A 19,292-nucleotide genomic window follows, 5' to 3' on the forward strand; every position below is an offset into this window, starting at 1 on the left:
TAGACATAAAAGAAAACAACTCTGTGTGTGCTTCTGGCAACGCCTGCTACAACACAACGGACAGCACGGAAGATATTACGAAGCAAAAATCTGCACAATCCAACAGTCAGGTCCATACTACCCAAGAAGCAAAATCAGGAAGCAAACCCAACAGACCAGACAAAGAGGAAAGGAGCCTAAGATAAAGGACTTTGATGCTGTAGGGAAAGGTGATGTCAAATAACGAGTTCTAAATTACCCAAAAAAGGGTGATGGTCACAATCCAGTTCAAGAAAGAAAGATCTGCTTACCTATCCCACAGATCAAGGCTCTTGAAAAACTCCAAAAGAGAGATCTCCAAGTAGAGATCCCTCCCTGGTGGCAGCCAGTCCTTAAATGAGGTTAGGGAGGGGCGGAACCTGGTTCCAGTCACATAGGCCAATTGCTTCCACCTGTGCTCCCAGGGCTGGCTGCGTCCCTTCACCAGGTGCTCAATCATTGGTTCAGGCTGCAACTTAGCAATTCCCATACAGATACATTGCAGAAAGAAGGATGATTCCTGGCACACTATGAACATGCATGTTCATTCAGTTTTGAAATTCCACCTTCACCTTAAGACTTCACTAATTAATTTAATGGCTATTTCTTAAAACATGTAAAATATGACCAAAAAGAGAATAACTGGGTAGAATATATGTACGGACATGCACACACACACTCCTACTTCAAACGGTAACCCATACACAACCTCCACAGTTTGAAGATAACGTGCACATTATCTTGTCCTCCAAGTTCCCACTGCTGAGAATTTTTTCCTCCATTCTGCCACTACTTTTTCACACAGCTGCATCCTAAAACGTGAACAACACTGAGTCACAGACCACTACGGTAAGTGAAGTTGACGTTTTTAATGTGAGTCACTAAAAAGTAGAAGTTGGGTAACTTTTGAGCTGAGAAGCTCAAAATTATAACTTAAGAAATGGTAAAGCTATGGAAATTTATTAACACCACATTAAGAACATGTGTGTAGTCATTTCATCTATTAGCTTCCAGAACAATTTGAAGTGTGCATGCTATTACCGAGGAATGCATGAGAATGTATTGTTTTCAGTATACCAAACTGGAGTGTCATCCAAATGGGTGAAGTTACACTGGTCCTTTTACATCAACTAAATAATGGTGTGAACATGAACTATGAAGACCATTTCGTATTGTACTACCTAGGATATCAGGGTTAGGGTTCCAGTTGCATACTTTGAGCCGTAAATACTCAAATGTTCTATTATTTCTCTATCTTCACCCCAAATCTCTTCTCAATGACAGAATTAGATGCTTCTTCAAAAACTATTCAATTAACCCAACCCACAACAATATCACAGAAGGGATTACATTTAGATTTCTAAACTAACTTGAAATTAGTGGACTAATAGAATAACTTACTCAAGATTATTTCTAAGGAATACTTTTAATTTGTGTTTGATTAATATTAAAATAGCCTTTACCTTAACGACTGAAAACAGGGGCTCCATTAGTATGAGAATTGTGAGCAGTACTGAATATCACTGTAAGTGCACAAGTCCCAAGGTCATGTGAAAAATCCTGTAATTCATGTTTCTATAAAATATTTTTTTCAGGAGTGTATGCTCATCAAGACAGTACACTGCTAAAGGCAATGCATCCCACACAGGCTAAGAATAACCCCTGCAAAGGGAGTAAGCGTTCCAGGAGGTACGAGCAATACATAACCAAAGTCCTTTCAAAGGGTAGAGAATTTGTGCTGGAACTTCCCTCTCCCCACAAACAGCCATTTGCAAACTACTACTTTAGGAAAGACTGCTCATCATCTCAGAAGCACTGCCATATAATGAAGACCAAAAAAAAAGAGCAACAGAACACTGAAAATAAAAGCCACATAACAGACACTCCCCTAAAAACATTTATCACTCTTGCAAACTGTACACCAACCTTCAGGCGTCCCACTTTTCTGCACCGATCCAGTTTAGGATGGTGTTATTCCATGCTCTAATAAAAGAGAAGAAAAATCCAAACAAAAGAAGGAAAGAAGTAGCAAGCATTACACTACTTCCTCCCTTCTTCTTTCATGTAATCCTTTTGATTGTTCAGTGTAGGACCGATTCTTATATCCAATAGCTGAAATACATTCGTATTTACACTTTAAAATATGCCACGAATAGGCAGTAAGCAGTTTTATAAAAATGCAGACAGGTTAAGACTGGCCAAAAGAAATGCTCACATGTAGGAGGCCTCACAATTAGAAAAGGTGTTACTGTAGGTCACTGTGTTATAAAGGATGACAGAGAGTGACAAACTCTAATAGCCTATCTCAGCACAGAGAATTAACACCTCTATCTACACCCTACAGTTAACCAACAGGTAGGAGGAACTCAAGGGAATGTACTTAAATGATTTGATACTCCTAACCATAAATACAAAGAAAAATCATGAGATAGCTCCACTACTACATCTTCCATTTGTGAATTGTACAGAATAACATGGATTAATTCTTTCTTGGCCACCTTCTTGCCAGACCAATAACTTCAAATGATCTGAAATCCAGGGCTGAGACCCACCATCTATTGTCACATATCATTAATCAAAGAAAACTGGCTAGCACAGAGATAAGAATGTCTGAATGACCAATTGGATAACAAAGACTTCAGCATCCGTGGACAAGAAGAGCAGACAGATATCTGAGCCCTTATTGCAGACCACCTTTCTCCCATTTTCTTCTATGTGGCAGTGAGAAAATTCAGGTTACTGAAGACAGAATTTTTTAGATTCCTTGCTGATACTAAAATTTTAAAAATAGCTCCCAGAGATAGTGCTGTATACCAGATGTTATGACAAATCTCAGTAGATACCCATGTAAGATGTCCTGACCTCAGTATAACAGCCTAACCATACTACAGCACTCCAGTGAAAGAGCCACCAGGTTTAGAAGATTCAGCTGGATACTTGTCCACTGCTCTCTCCACTGATTTCTCACACAGTATCAATTAAGTACAAGGCCTCTTTTGTTATCTCTATGGTGGTAAATCACTGGATCCAGCAAATCTAAATGAAAAAATGCAGTCTAGGATTATCTGCTCCTTAAGTATTAGAGAATCTCCTACATTAATACGAAAACTGTCCGTAAGCTCCAGGAGAGCTTTGTCTGCTAAGACTCAAATGAGAACCTCCTGATCCAAAGAAAGGACTTCCCAACAAGTTCCCCATAATTCTAACAATAAGAATAGAAGTATTTTGTATAAAACTTCAAGGTTTCTCATCTTTCCTTTTGTGAAGAATTTTGGGGTGATAATAGTGAAAATACCTACAAATATAAACTGATCAAGAAAATTCAGTCATATTCCTGGGGGGTACAGAAGGAAATGCAGCCTTCCCACCTGTAATATGTTTATGTAAACATTCCACTAGGAGTTGTGTCTCTATCAGACAAATAAAAGCAGTGTCAGAACTGTCATTCTCAACACTGAAGCATCCAAAAGCTACACACACACACAAAAGCATTTTAATAGCTTTTAAATCTAATTTGTATTTTTTTTGGTGGCGTTTTTTCTAAACGTTTTAAGAGATAATGGAATATTTTAAGAGACAACAGTGACTAGAAGTATTTGTTAGACTCAAGACATCCAGTAGTAACACGACAAACACTTTTACTTAAAAGACAACAATTTACAAATACATGTTTTTCCTTTCCAATCATAGTACTGAAACAAAACACAGTTCCACCACACTACCTTAGTATTTTCTCTTACAGTTCTCATAAAAAAATGACTGAATTCTTTAGTCTCAATAATTGAATTTTAAGAATAACGTGGAAAACTATGAGCAACAAAGAGTGGATAGAATTATCATAAAAAGCCACTAAACCAAGCCTACAAATAGTAGAAATATCCTTTATTACTTTTTGAACAAATACACAAATTTGGCTTACACAACTATGGTACCTTCAACAGTTTCATTGTCAGATTCCATTTTCTGCTTCCTCCATTCTCCCCTTCTCTTGATTCAAAACCATCCCTTTAACACATCATTCCTAATTAGATGATTAGTGCTTGGAAGGGCAGGAGATAAGTCATTTGCATAATTTAATCATAAAAAGAAGTTAAAGATACAGATTTTGCTGTTCGTTTGTACAATTATCTTCACCGGCCTGGGGGGCTGAGATTAATGTGATTAAACAGTATTTCTGCAAACAGGCAATTGTGTGTCCTCTATTAAAGCAGAGCTGGAGGCAAATGAAAAATTAATTTTAGAAGACAATCAATTTTATTCTACATGACTGTAATAAATAACAGCCCATCTGCACACAAGTCATTAGGCCCTGGAAGGCTACACGTGTCACAAAGTCTAAATGACATACAAGGCCGAGTTTTCCACCAAGAACGAATGAGTAATAAATGGTCCACCAACTGCCACTTCAATTCAGAAAAATGCATAGGATTTCCCAGAAAAAAACCCAAACAGGTTGATGTGCAGACTGCTAACCACCAATGGTGATCTGAGCTCATGCAGCATTCAGAAATGCAGGTATTTGGTGGTTCACCATCCACACTTCCAGTCTCAGGTTGAGAAAGTCCAGATGCTTCCATGCACATTAGTGAATGGCTGTACTTCACACCATCCGTGTTTCGTGAGACTGTTACTGCTTTGAAACACAGAATTGGTAGGCCTTAAAAGAAAACTGAAGTTTCTTAGATAACAATTTAAAAAAAAACATATTCCTGTTGAAATAAATTTTCAAGAACAGTTATTTTATAACTATTAACTTGTCCAGGAAATTGAACTAATAACTATCAGAAATCAAGACTTTCTCAATTCTACCAGCAGGAACAAATCAAGTTTACTGAACAGTCAGGATGCTGCCTATACTATAGGCAGACTTCATAAATGTATTTCCTTATGGAGAACAAGTAATTATCAGTTTTGTACTTTTTAGCTCTTAAGCTGCACAGTAATTTTTTCTACCACCCTCTAAATGCAGTTCCCTTTACTAAGGATTAATATAAACCACCCTCCCTTGATTAAAAATAGTCAGAATTGTAGTATTTCATGTATGTGACAATCCAAGCTAAGGATCTCTGGATATCAGCAGCGTACAACTTATGCACAGTAACATCTATATAGTAACCTCTCTGTACACAAAGAGCTCTAAAAAGGCTTTTTCCTCCCCAACTACAAAAAGAAAAGCAGGATTAGTGAGACAACTTATAAAACTAACATTTAGAATTTATGTACTAAAATGCTTAACATCATTGTCAATACTTAATTATAACAACAACCTAAATTTCTAGAGCCGTGCAGTGTTAGTTAAATTTATATATGATTTAAAATTAATGTAATTTGTTAGTATATAATTTAACATCTCACTTTTCATTACTACTGTAGCACAGAGATTCTATGTTCAAGTTAAAAACTCAACAAATACTTAAACTGAAAAGAAAAAGTATCATTTAAATTAAGACCCATTCATGACAGAGTTTGGGTCTCATCAGATTTATGATTTCCCTAATATCCGTTATTTCCCTGCTCAAGGTAACTTGCTTACAATCATTCCTTCACTACCTTAAATATTTGTTTTCCTTTGATAAGCAGTCCATTTCACCATAAAGACCTGAATCCATAATTTGCTGAGGATGCATGGTAGAGTGCCTCCAAAGACAGCAAATCTCTTGACCATGGTCCAGACAGCCATTTGTAAGTTGGCTTTCCACTAACACTCTTTAATATTCTCTCAGCCTTAATACTCCCATAAGTACTAAAACTATGAAATTCACATTAGAAAGCTTAAAGTAAATTGTTAGAAATGAAAAAGACAAGTTTCTTCAACAGCAAAGGAAATGCTTCCTTTCCAAACACAGCTATACTCTACAGAAGATATTTTATACCAATCATCACCATCTTAACATTTTTCACAAAAAAAAAAAAAAAATAATCAAAGCCCCTATATAAGTTTGCATTAACATCCAGTAATCAGCAGGCCCATATTCTTGGCAACAGTTCACCAGGTAATGGCATCATGTATTTATTGAGCCTTGCTACCTCTCACCGATGCACTGCCTTTTATCAGAAGAATTCAAGTGCACAGAAATTCTTTACCTGAATGTTCTAGAGTTCCACTAGCACTTTGTGTGTCTGTATGAGTATATGGACTTAAAGAGCAATTAACATCCACCTAAATGTAACAGTCCCTACATATGCAGGGGTTATGAGTGAACACCAAAGCTTAACTATCCCACCACAAAAAGTAGAATGAACATCAGCATCAAAAAAACACCGCCACCCTCCCAAGAGACATGTAAAGGTTAAACTCAATAGATACAGATAAGTCACAGAACACACGCAGTAACAAAATCAGCAATATGTTCAATATATTATCATGCATGCGATGCACAAATCATCAGATTTCCTGTGGAAACTCTTAACATGATCAAGTCATAGCCTACTGTATACACACTGCACACAGTGCACAGCTGCTTCTTCCCTTTTTGGATCCCCATGCCTGATCGCACAGGTGCTACAGGACCAGACAGTTCAAGCACAGCAGCTGCAGCCCAAACCTTCCAGCCTCTCGAATCCCAAATACGCAGCGTACACCAACCCAGTCTCTGTTCTTTCTTCTCTTTGTACATCAAAAAACAATTCCTAGCAGGAGTTCACACTTCGCAATACAACCTCACTGTGAGCCAGAAGGCGGGTGCCAGAAATGGTCTGTGATGTCTTTTGTTCTTTTCCTGGAGAGGAGCACATAGAGCACCCATCTCTACCTAACACTCATTACAGTATTTACAGATAACCAGGACTCCTTTTAAAGAAGTATCTGCTTATCTCAGAGAATTGAGAGATGTCTGCACTGATATCAGGGCTCCAGGAAGAGGCATGGAGGAAACAACCAGCACAAACAAGGTTTGTGTTTCTGTTACACTGAAACTTGCTGGAGAGGTAGAAAGATACAAGGAGAAACATACAAGGTGCAGCTACCTTTGCTTAGAGGTGAAAGACAGAAACAAAAATAATTCAGGCTCTAATACAATACCCCATTCAAATCCAGCACAGTGCTGGCTTACTCAGTCCCTAATCTAGCTGATTGAAACACCTGGCATGGTTGAGCATGCAACTTCCAATTAGAACCCAAGCTTGGAAGAGAGAACAAGAACACAGAGTTTCTATTACCCTAAACAGAGTGAATTAATAAAATAAAAATTTGTGGCTGTTCCTGAAAAGTTCTTACAGAGAGTTTCTACCTGCACTGGAATACACAAGTTTAAGAACTCAGCTGCCCAGCTTATGCTCATCAGATCTGAACAATGCCCAAACTTCGCAGAAGTCTCTCTCTAAAGACGTGCCATGGCTGCAGTAGCAGACAGCAATGCATCACTCCTTCTGCTCAGGTACAGCCCAGCGCGGGAGCGCAGCATGCTGCTGTGCTACAAGGATGTGTACTGCAGCAGAGGGGCTGCAGGGCACTACGAACTCTGACAGATCACTTTGTTACTTATCTTAGTTCTCAGTGAAGCCATCAGAGCAACCATGCAGCTGGTAAAAATGATTTCTTAACAAGCGTCCTCAACTGAATGCATTTCTATATCAAGTGCCTTAGAAAATTTACTAAATAAAGCCACACAAACCTACAAATACATATTTAAATGATAAGCTCACGCATCAGAAATAACACAAAGCTATCTGAGTTCATTAACTTAAGCCTTGTTTTAGTACTGTGTGTGCTAAAGGGCAGGCGGGACGGGGCCGAGGGCAGCCTGCTGTGGCTGGGGGCAGCCAGCCCGGGGCAAGGGTTGGGGCAGGAGGGCTTTAAGGTCCCTTCCAACCCAAATATTCTATGATTTCCTGACTGATATTCTACTGCTTTCTAACTGCCAGCATTTTGATTATAATTACCTTGTTCTGGTTTTGTGGGAGGGAGGGAGGTTTTTGTTTGTTTGTTTTTTTAGTATGTATTTTAAATCTCATGAAATTGGGTTTCTTCAACTTCTGTTTCTCAGTATCATCTCAATCTAGGGAGAACTGACTTCCTCAGCATCAGGCAAAGTTCATATGCACAATGAAAGAAGAGGCAGCTCCAGAGATGCACAGCAAGCAGCCTTCATCAGCCTCACAAAACGCAACTGGGAAAACGTTTCCCCAGCACAGGGCCTTTCCTCATTAGCTGTTATAAAAACAGTCACTCAGCTATCACAAAAACATACTCAGTAAAAAACTATACTAGGTAAAAACAACTTATATGTGCATAAGAAAAAATCATCATCAATACTATTTTAAGTGTACTGATTAGAAGTACGTTTAATATCTTTTCTTTAAACTAGCTTCATCTTCTTAATTAGCAACTCTTAAGTTACTGAAACATGTAAGTAACCTAATCTCCCTACTGGCACAACATCTGTGCTAAGAGTTTCATTACTGCCACACCAATTTTGTATTACAAATTAAAAAAAACAACTCTTCTCTGATCGCACTGGGGAGTAAGACAAACCATCAGCACATGCGTATGGGGTTTCAGAAAATACTTTGTGAGACACAAAGCCCAAGCTAGATGTGACACGGATGACACACAGGTTACAACTCACATTCTGCTCCAGAACGGGCAAATGCAGTGGCAGTGTCTGCACACGCCCACTTGAAGGATGAGTCTGTAGGCCAGGGACTATGTCCATGGCTAGCAGTCCCATACACTGCCAGCTTCAACAACTTCCACTTAATCCAGCCATCCCAACGCATGCTAATCAGCCTTCTTCTATATCATCATGATTTCAATTCTAAAAAAGTGGTTGCCCAGAGAAACTGCAGAGTCTCCAGCCATAGGTATATTCAACACCTGACTGAACGTGGCCCTGGACAGCCTGCTCTAGCTGACCCTGCTGGAGCACAGGAATTGGACTGCGTTGCCTCAGGAGGTCCCTGCCAATCTCTGCTGTTGCACGATTCTGCCAAGTCCAATGGCTTTAAATCTGTGTAGTTATGCTGTAAAATAACTTTGATTAGCTTATTAATAAAAGCCTTCTGCTTTAATTTCACTGTCTGTACAGGCTTAGAAGCAGCAGAGAAAAGTGACTCAATGCTCTGCTGATTAAAAGTAACCTGAGAGCACCCGGAGCTAAACGTTATTTTGACACACTGGACAGAACTCAAAAAAACCCAACAATCGCATGCTGGGAATTTCATGCACTTGCATGGCTATGGAAAATATTAAAAGCAAGAGTAAAAACTTAGAAAAGTCACTATGGTAATTCCTACAGCCACACAGGTCTGGGAAGTTCAGTTTGTGTCCACAAGAAATGCAATCAAAAATAAGTTTCTGTGGTATTCTAAAGACTCTCTCCTGAACTCTGGATTTTTGAAAAAATCCCATACATATAGAAAGGTGTATATAGAACTAATATGGGATTGATGTAACTGATGCATTTTCCATCTGTACTTACAGGACAGCAGAAATATGATATAATACGAGAACCGTGATGGCAGAGGCCTACGGCTGGGAACAACAGTAAAGACTATTATCAGTGAGTACAAAACAATGTGGGAAAATTGCAGAGCACTGACATTCTTTAAACTCCATCCAAAGTAGCATTAGGACTTAACAGGATTCATTCTATAAGAGAAGAAAAAAAAAACATAGAGGTGGCATTCAAAAGAATAAGTGCAGCTTTCTGGCACGAAGAACACTTCTGCTTCTTCATACAGGAAATCCGTAACAGCCCTACAGGCTGGTGAGATGTATCAGGCTGAGTCTCAAATAGAAAAAGTGAAAGAAAAGTGCACTGACAATGCGAAGTGTGACATATTTCAGTACATTCCAGTCATAAACAGACTAGACTGCATATACTTTTAGACCAAACACAATAGGTAGCATCTTAATTCTAAAAAAGGTACTTTTCACTCAAAACCCCCAAAGCACTTTTTCCTTTGATTTCCCTATTCAGTAATCAGGTATTCAATTAAAATAGTCTCCTTCACAGAGAGAGCATAAGAGAAGACGACGACAAAATGAGTATTACAGCAGACAACTTCAAAATTCTGCGTCTACCCTACACTTCATGTCACGACAGCTTGTAAAATGAATTGGAAACATTTCAAAATAGTTAAGATTTCTACCTGATTCGCTGATGCCACACACCACAGAAAGTACCTGCATTGAGGAGGACAGAAAATGAGTTGAATTGCTGGAAAAAATAGAAGAATCATATATGAAAGATCACCTCAGTGCTTACATTCATATTGCATGTTACAAAAATCACTGCTCATTTCAATACCTTGGCATCTATGGGCCAAGTGCTCATACCACAACCCTAAAACTGTCAGTAGAAACCTTCAATTAATGACAACATTAACGGAGCTTTACGTAGCATTGATAAGAGGACGTATGCATACTATAGCTACATACCCAAGTTTTTACACACTGCTGTTAAAAAAAGTCCATTAATAAAGAATAATCCAATGAAGGCACTGTTTGTGATGGTATTATCATACTTTTCAGTATAAGCAAGTAGAGACTCCCTTCTATACAACTACTAAATGCTTAGGGTTCTAACATATTGCTGCAAGCTATAATGGTTATAACTGTTAATCCAATACACCTTTTATACAAACCCATAAACACACGAGTGGAAAAATAGCACAGATGTTCATCTCTAATGCAATTTCCATTCAATTTCCTAAGTGCAGTCCCTGTGTGCAAACTAGCTTAACGTTATGTTTAGCTTGCAAATTCTTTTAATAAATAATGAATGCAATAAAACTGGTAGATCAATGGCAAGCTGAGAAATCATAAAAAAAAGCCTTTTGTGCTCATGCTGTTGCCGATTTCAAACTTTAATCCAGCAGCAGATCGATACTACTTTTTCTTTTTAACCCATCACATAAATAGCAGCTGGACGAGATGTAGGTTAAATGCTGCTACCAGATATCAATTTCCAGAAGCTTGATAAGATCATCGGACACATTTCCAATTGAACATTTTATACCTTCACATACACACACCAACACATACTGCTAAACGTTACATGTTAAGACACTGAACAGGAACAAAGCCAGCATTATTCGTTTCTTTTGGTTCTTACTTTTTGGGGAAGTGCTATTTTTCAGCAAGTCAATAAAGGCTGCAACATCATATATTTTAATGAGCAAAATGGGCTTAGCAGGTCAAGATGTACTGACAAGGAAACACAATCTCCCCACACTTGTTCACAACAATAAACTTCCTATGCACGCACAAACAACACAGCTGTGCTACTAGAAAGAAAGGTAATTAAACAAATTTAAATTGTACAGAATTTGGATATTGTAGCCTTCAGGGGAAATCAATATTCAAGTATGTTAGCTAATGGATACGGGTGCTTCTTACAGGTCGGAGAATGAGGGGAGAGAGAGCAAACCCTATGACTAAGTCACTTTGGATAACCACGGAGAGGCAACAAAGATCAGAAGCACGTAGCCCCAAGGCACAGTTCTAATATCAAGCAGTATAAATCTAAATCACTGTGAATTACTACGAACTAACATACTTGTGCATGGTAACGCATGTCCAATCATAGCATAAAGCCTCACCTTGGCTTACACCACGAGAACACGTCACAGGAGGCGCTGACTGCAACACACTCATGCTTTCTTTTTTGCTATTCACATAAAGAAGCACTGAAATGCTGCATTTCCATACACCTGCAGGGTTTAATTACATTGATACTTACATGAAGAACTTTATAAGTTCCTGCCTACTTTATTTTTTAAGTATTTTAAACTGAAGTTTAGGGCAGTTTTATTCACAGCATCAGAAAACTCAAAATTATCACTTCTAGGACATGCAGACAAAAGATTAAAGATCCTAATTTGGCAAGAAAAAAATGAAGCGAAAAAATTAGTGCCTGTGAAAATGCCAAATACGTCTAATCCTTTCACTGATATTTAATAGACTAAATAAAAAGTAGGAGAAAAACAGATTTTAATCATGCACATCACACCTTTGATGAGAAAGGATCAGATCCTTCCACTGTTCCTAGGCATTTTGCCCTTGCTCCAGCCAACACGCACAGGCAGAGAAGGGAGGCTCAGCACAGCCAAACCAGAGCAGAGATCTGACAGCTGCAACTTTAGTACCTCTAGTACCAACACTGACAAACAGCTCTCACCTAATTCCAGTCTGCTGCCAATGAAACCAGCAAGACAGTTCTTTAAAATACCTCCGAATGCTCACTTTGGTAATTTTGCAAAAGTTATAGAAGTGAAAGGATACCATTTTCTCACGCTAAAGCCACTGCCCCATAAGCAAACGATTTTCTAACTCACTGCGTCTTGCAGTGCTCCTCAGTTCTAACAAAGTTCATTTCCACCTGCCCTGAAAACAAACCCACACAGAGGCCGTGCACCCAACAACAGCCCCAGTGTGAGAACAGCCCCCCGTCCACAGGGCTGGTCACTTCTGGAAGCTTTCTAAGCATAATGCTATTGCCACACGTTGATATATTGGCCAAAGAAAGGCAAATACAACAATGCCAAAGCTTAAACTCATTTGAATAAACTGTGAATTTCTATTACATATATTGTTTCCTTTATCGAACTGGAACTACTGGAGCAAGAACACCAAGAATGCCAACATAAATCTAGATCTGTTACAGCCAGTTTCTCCAATTTATTCTCAGAAACCCTAATGACAAAAAAGTCGAAGTTCTTCTGTTCTGGAGAGATTAGGAAAAGGAACAGTCTCAGTAACTTTTAAGACATTAAAAAGAAAGAAATCCAGCTTAATAAAATGATGGAAGAAAATGACAAACCACTGCTGTATCTTCCAAAGGAATGCGTTCAGTGTTTTATGGAACACTGAAGCTAAAAGGCAACACAAACTGTGCACAGCCTACTTGGGAAGAAATGGTCATTATTCGTGGCAGAAGACCTCACACCTCATGCAGTCTCTTCCAGAATTTAAAACCAATTCCACGAAGACACATTGCAATCTCTTCCCCGATTTGTGTCCCACAGGTTGTGCTCCAAGATAACGGGCAGCAGGCTATTCAGCTCAGAAACTAACAGTGACCGACACAACTCCTCTCACACATTGGGCACTAAATGGTATGACCATTTTAACAACCAACTAATATTCCTATTTTGCACAACAGAAGTTGACTCAGACCACACTGAAATCTAAAAGAAACTTTTTTTTTTAAAAAAAAAAGAAAGCCTTACTTCAGCCTGTAACCAATCTGGACACAACCACATTCTATTTATAGTAACACTTTTAACATGTTCTGGTCTTATATTATTTATTCGGATCATTCCTATTACAATGAAATATTAATGCTGAGAAAGTGGTTACTCTATTAAGGAGCTATCCTATGTTTAGATTTTAATATTGATCTACACCATTTGGGCACAATTAATCATTCCATATGAAAATGAGTTTGTGCGACTTCGTGTTAGAACAGAAGCTCAGTCTCTTCCCCACAATAATGTCATGATTGAATTTATATTTTGACCTATTCCTAAAGGCAATTTCGTTATTCTAACAGAAGGGGGAAAAGGGGATACCGCCACTTTAAAAGCTTCAATCTCTTTGACATTGCTGGCAGTGTATGGGAACATTAATGCATCTGTCATGATAACAAGCTAAGAATAACATCTAGACATCAAACCGAGCAGAGAATCCATCTGAAGTGATTCATTCAGATCTGTCTCATTGATTTATTAAACACAGGGCAACATCTGCAGCCTCACAGAGCCGCTTGGCAAAATTAATGCAAGATCAATTCAAATGGAAAAAAGTGCAAAAGAGATAAATCAAAACACAATTTGCATGCAGCTCCACAATCAGGCTTATTGGGTGCAAATGCTCAATTTCCCTCCCAAAGCAAATGAGTTTAAATGTTGTTTTATCTTGGTAGAATTGTGTGATTTGAAGTGACAGTGAAGAGTTCTGCAGGTTGAAATGGTGAAAAGAAAAAGAGGAGAAGAAATGCATATTCAAAAGGTCTTTGCAAGCAACAAGAATATCATTAATACCTAATTGTTTAGCTTTTTTGTCTTTGCTACAAAAACACAGCATTTTTCAGTTGTGGAAGTCTCAGTAGAAAATTACATATGTATTATGCATATACACATGCAGGAAACATACAAATACTCCATTTTGGAGAAAAAGCATGTTACACTTCAAATGGGAAGCTCTACTGCTATGAAAAGAAAGGGGAATTTTAATCAAGGCTCCTCTAGGGTAGATATGCTTCTGTTGAAAATGTTTCAGTATTCTGGTACTTCCAAACAAACAGACTTGCAGCGTGTCCAAAAAGAACCAGGGATTTTTTCCAGAAGCATCACCAATTTGCTCAGAAAGTGGAAAAAAAAAATCACTTCTGCATCTGTAACAAAACCCACGATGCTGGTGATAAGTCTTGAGAGAATGTTTTAAGTAAATCTTTCCTACAATAAAGAAAAGAGAGCAGAAATGAACTGTCTCTGATTTCAGTACGTCACCACTTCAAAAATTCACCAGTTTGGTTGGGTCTGAATGCACGCTAAATATTTACTTAAGCAAAGAAGTTGATGTAATCAGATGTCCGCATTTAAAATCAATAGGCACAGAAGCTCTGTGCAGTGCTACATGACTACATTGCATTAATTATAATCCTGACATCGTTCTCCTAATAAAAGACAGCGTACTGCTGACTCTAGGGGAGCTTTTAATAGACAACACAACTAGACCTTCATTTTCTCATAAAGTACCTGTATTTACTGCTTAAATTAATTTCTAAGGGCTTTTACTGTTTGTAAATAGCCGAAGTAACACAAACTATTAGCTGAACTGGACACTGAGTCATAAAAAAAAAAAGTTGTACTAAAATACTGCTTTCTGGGAAGCATTCTATCCCACACGCTGCTTTACTTACTACATAATGAATACAGCAGACCAGTACCGTCCTTTTTCAGTAGCAAACAGTCATTAAATATGAAAACCCTGAAGAGAACGTTATGATTACGCTCCTGTTATACTGATACTTATGGACTGATGTACAGACCATCACAGTCTCTACACAGTTGTAAATTTTTTGATGAAACCACAGTATAGTTTTCTACTTTACATAAACCTCATCCTTTGCTGCTAAAATTAAGCCTTTGCTCCTTCATTTCAGTAATCTTGGAGGATATTCCAAGCAAGTTACTGAATTTCATAATGAGGCTGTATCCACCACACGATTGAAGATGCTACTTGCAGTGAAATGAATGGTTTCATTTTACAAACCTTGCTCCCAAATTCGGTCACACAACACTCCTTAATGGCAATCAAAGACATAAACAAAATGTGCTCACAAATGAAATTAATATGCATGCTTTTCTTAAAAACACAAAGGTCAAAGATGTTCGCGTTCCAAGTACGTAACGCTCCTTCCGTATGTCTAACACACGAAAACTTATGGCTTAAACATACAATTCCCTGCAGTTCTTAAGAGCTCTGCGAGCAAGCTCAAGTTAAAAGAAGGAACAGAATAGATTAAGAAGAACTCTTCTTCTTTCAATTATGTATTAATTGTTTGCATTTCAACTAAAAGTTAATTGAATGTGGTATTGTAAGAAATGTTGATTTCTAGTAGCCAGCTAACATAGAAGACAACGGCAACCAACGTTTCTCATTACTTTTTCGGACAGTTTTAGAGTTCATATCTTAGCGCTCAAACTACATATAAATTTCTGTGAATTAAAAGAACAGATATTACAAAAGCAGTGAACAGTCTTCTCATTTGGAAGCAACTCCTGAGTCACGCGGAAGAACAATACATATCTAAGGGCTTCTTTCCTAAAGGATGACATGTTTGCAAGAGTGGAGCTCCAGATCCAGCACCCAAGCGCTGCACACACAGCTGCCCGCAGCCCTATCCCATGTGCTTGTTTGGTACCAGGCACTGCAGTGGTGTTTCGCTCAGCTCACAGCAAACGAGCAAACAGTTCACATGTATTTAGCTATTTGCATCCAGCTTTCTCTACCGAGAAATCTATGCTGTTGAGGAAAAAACTCAGTAAATAAAACGACAAGCAAGGCATTCAATTAGCATGACAGAATACCATTAACGTCGTTAAGTTACAAGACTTGAGAAAAGTTTCCTAGGCGCTGATAATATTTATCACGCACTGCATCTGAAACCATGAGCGCGGCAACACCTTGCTCTCCGTACGTCAAACCAGCGGTGTTCTTAAGCCATATATAAGCAAGGGCTGAGCGATGCTTTGGTAAGTGAGGAGTATGTTAGGCAACGAAGAGGGACCAGCTGCTCCTCAGGAGGTTAGAACCAGAGACAAGCCCGAAGCGGCCCTGGCCCCACACGAGGCTGCACAGCCGCCGGCGCATCCCACAAACCGCCCCCCCCCCCCTCCTCCCCCGCCCCGCCTTTCTCTACTGCCGCCGCAGGTCGCGGCCAAAGGAAAGGTGAAGTCGCGGACTAAAGCTTTTCAAGCGTCCCGCACTTCAGCATTTCTTCATCCCCAATCATGGGCTGTAAGGGAGCAGAAACAGGAACGCATCTAAGGGATCGCCAAACGGGACCCCGCGTTCCTCTGATGAAAACTTCGGCAGGGTCACTGAAATGGAAGGGTGCGTTTCTTTAACTGCCAACTTCCACGCCAGCCGAGTTTCAGAGCCGCCTCCCCGCGCAGAGCGCCCCTGAGGAGCGCTCCCGCAGCGCCGTCCCGAGCAGCCGCTGGGGCCGCGCGGACCGCGGAGCCACGGGGCCGTAGGAGCCACAGGGCCATAGAGCGGCGGCCGTGATGTCAGCGCGCCGCTCGGCCCCCGCGGGCACGGCGCGCACAGCGGCACGGGGCCCCGGCATCCAGCACGGGCAGCGCCGAGGAACCGACTGCGAGCGTCTCCCAGGCGTCACCCCGAGCGTGACGGAACTGGGAACAACAGACATCCCAGCGGAGGTCCGTCCTGCTTCGGCTCAGGGAGGGAGAAAAGAGGGTCAGGCCGCAACCAGCGCGAACTTCACCCGACAGCCGCAGTCCTCGGACACGGCGACGCGCGTGCTAACGAGCGCAGAGGCGAAGTTGGTACAGAGATGCACCCCGCGAGAGCGCCGAGAGCCGCGGAGCTCCGCGCACCGCCGCCACACGGAGCGCGGCCGCGGCGGACGGGGCACCCGGCGCTCCCCCCGCGGCGCTGCGGCCCCGCCGAGCTGCGGTGCGCGGTGATCGCGGGGGCACTCGGAGCAACAGTTTGGCTCCGGGCCGCTCCGCACGCGGCGCGCCGCTGCCGGCGCCCCTCAGCCAGCGCCGCGAGCTGAAACTTTCAGCGCCGCGAAGAATAACGGAGGAAACTCGGAACTGAAAGGAAGAGACGGCAAAGCGGGCGCGGAAAGCGCCGGCCGCATCTGTGGGAGAGAAGTTGGAAGGCGGCCGCGCTGCCCCCACCGCCGCCCCTCGGGCCGCTCCACCGCGCTCCCCCCGCCCGCCCCGCGCGGACCCCTCAGCCCCTCGGGCGGAGCAGAGCCGCGCGGCGCTCACCTGGCGTTGGTGCAGTCGTTGTACAAAGTTTCGAAGTCCTTCCTGGTGATGAGCTTGCAGCGGTTGACGCCGGGCTGGATGGCCCCCAGCCCGCGCAGGATGCGGACCTGCTCCACCGTGCAGACCACGGGCGATATATCCAGCCGCTTCAGCTTGGTGTACACCGTGTGCAGCCCTCCCACAAGGTGCTTGAGGAAGAGGTCGAAGACCTGCGGCAGGCAGATCAGCTCCTGCCCCTCCACGAGAAACGAGGCCACCTTCACCCCGTGCAGGTCGACCATCTTACACTCGTTGCCGCCGCCGCCGCCGCTGCCCGCGCCGGTCCCGCCGCCGCCCGCGGAGAGGAAACTGTTGACGAGGCTGTTGGTGAGGCGCGGGGACTCCGCGGGGCTGGAGTACAGCGGGTCCGCCCGGAACAAGCCGGCCGAGCCCCCCGCGCCGCCACCGCTGGAAGTTGCGGCGATGACGGGCGGCGCGGAGACAGCCATGGCCAGCCCGGCTCCCGCAGCCCCGCGCACTCTCGCCGCGCTGTTTGCGGTACTACTAAAAACAGCGCCGCGCGCCCGCCCTCCCACACGCAGCGCCCGCCGCCAGCCGCGCTCCCAGACCCCTCCCCAGCGCCGCCGGGGGGAAGAGTGACGGCGCCCTCCAGCCAATGAACCCCGCCCGCCTTCTGGCCGAGCGCCGCCATTGGCTGCAGGGCGGGGGGCGGGGCGGGGCAGCGCCGGCCGCAGCACCTGGGCCGCGGGGTGTGAGGCGCCGGGTGGCGCTGCTGGTGGGAGGCGGGACGGCGGGCAGCGGAGTGAGGGGAGCTCGGAGCTCGTGTCCCGCTGCCGGGTGCGTGGGTGCTTCCTCGCTGCAGCTCAGAAAGTTTTGGGAAGTCTCACGTGTAACTTATCGAAGTTCTGAGAATCTAGCGCAGCATCGATTGCGTTTCAGGTGCAGTAGTACCGGGCCCCTCCTCGCGCCTGGGGCAGCACGTGCGGCGCTCGGCCTGCGCAGCCTCAGCCCGGAGCTGGGCGGGCCGCGTCATCGCGGGAACGGTCGCGAGGTGTGAGGAGAACGCACGGAGCTTCTCGCGTCCCTGAGGAGAGCTGAGTGAGTGCGCACGAACGGTGGTCAGAAAAAACGCACGTGGAGGTGGTTGAGTGTGACACACCCAGGTACAGCCAACGCAGCTGACTGGGTTCCTAATTTCCTTTGCTTTTCCAACTCTAGCTTTATTGGACTTCTTTTTCCAGCCCTGTCCCTTTCTTCCTTTGTATGAACATTGATACCAACTGTTCATTTGCGCTTATTTTTTCAGTCTTCTGTTATCTTCTTCCTCAACCTGTTGACTTTTTTTTTTTTTTTTTAATTCCCCTGCACCATTCAGTAAGCAAAGCAAACAAGAGTACCAACAAAACATGGAGGTCATAGAATCACAGAATGGCCTGGGTTGAAAAGGACAGTGATGACCATCTAGTTTGAACCCCCCTGCCACAGGCAGGATTGCCAACCACCAGACCAGGCTGCCCAGAGCCACATCCAGCCTCGATGCCATTGGGGCATTTCAGCTACTTCCCCAGTTGCACTGCTTGTATGAGCCATCTTCTTGTTAAGCTTGCCTAGCTAGCCACTTTTTCTATACAATCTAACATGTTTGCTTCATGAGAAATCCCATTTGAGGTGAGATGACTGTATGGTGACTAAGTTGGTGTGTTTGTTAATTCAAGTGCTCCTGGAGGAACCCCACTTTCTCTCAGTTGTCTGTTACAAAGAGTGGCCACCCATTTTAGTCTCCTAATATAGCTGACTGGGGC

The 19,292-nt window shown here is 42.5% G+C and overlaps 1 protein-coding gene across 15 annotated transcripts in view; it reads right to left on the bottom strand.

The window, feature by feature from the left end:
• DACH2 (dachshund family transcription factor 2) overlaps nt 1–18,012 on the bottom strand; it is a 264,998-nt gene extending 246,986 nt beyond the window's left edge. For 14 of the 15 annotated variants that reach the window (XM_040698707.2, XM_046939899.1, XM_046939898.1 and 11 more), the window contains exon 1: nt 17,491–18,012. In XM_040698707.2, the coding sequence (XP_040554641.1) occupies nt 17,491–17,978 (488 nt within the window). In that variant the 5' untranslated portion in view covers nt 17,979–18,012. Of the gene's footprint in view, nt 1–290; nt 8,861–17,490 lie in introns of those variants that run through there. The other variant, XM_046939900.1, reaches the window with a different exon arrangement.
• Between the last annotated feature and the right edge of the window lie 1,280 nt (nt 18,013–19,292).

Source organism: Gallus gallus, chromosome 4 (assembly GCF_016699485.2).
Source record: "Gallus gallus isolate bGalGal1 chromosome 4, bGalGal1.mat.broiler.GRCg7b, whole genome shotgun sequence".
Taxonomy (NCBI): Eukaryota; Metazoa; Chordata; class Aves; order Galliformes; family Phasianidae; genus Gallus; species Gallus gallus.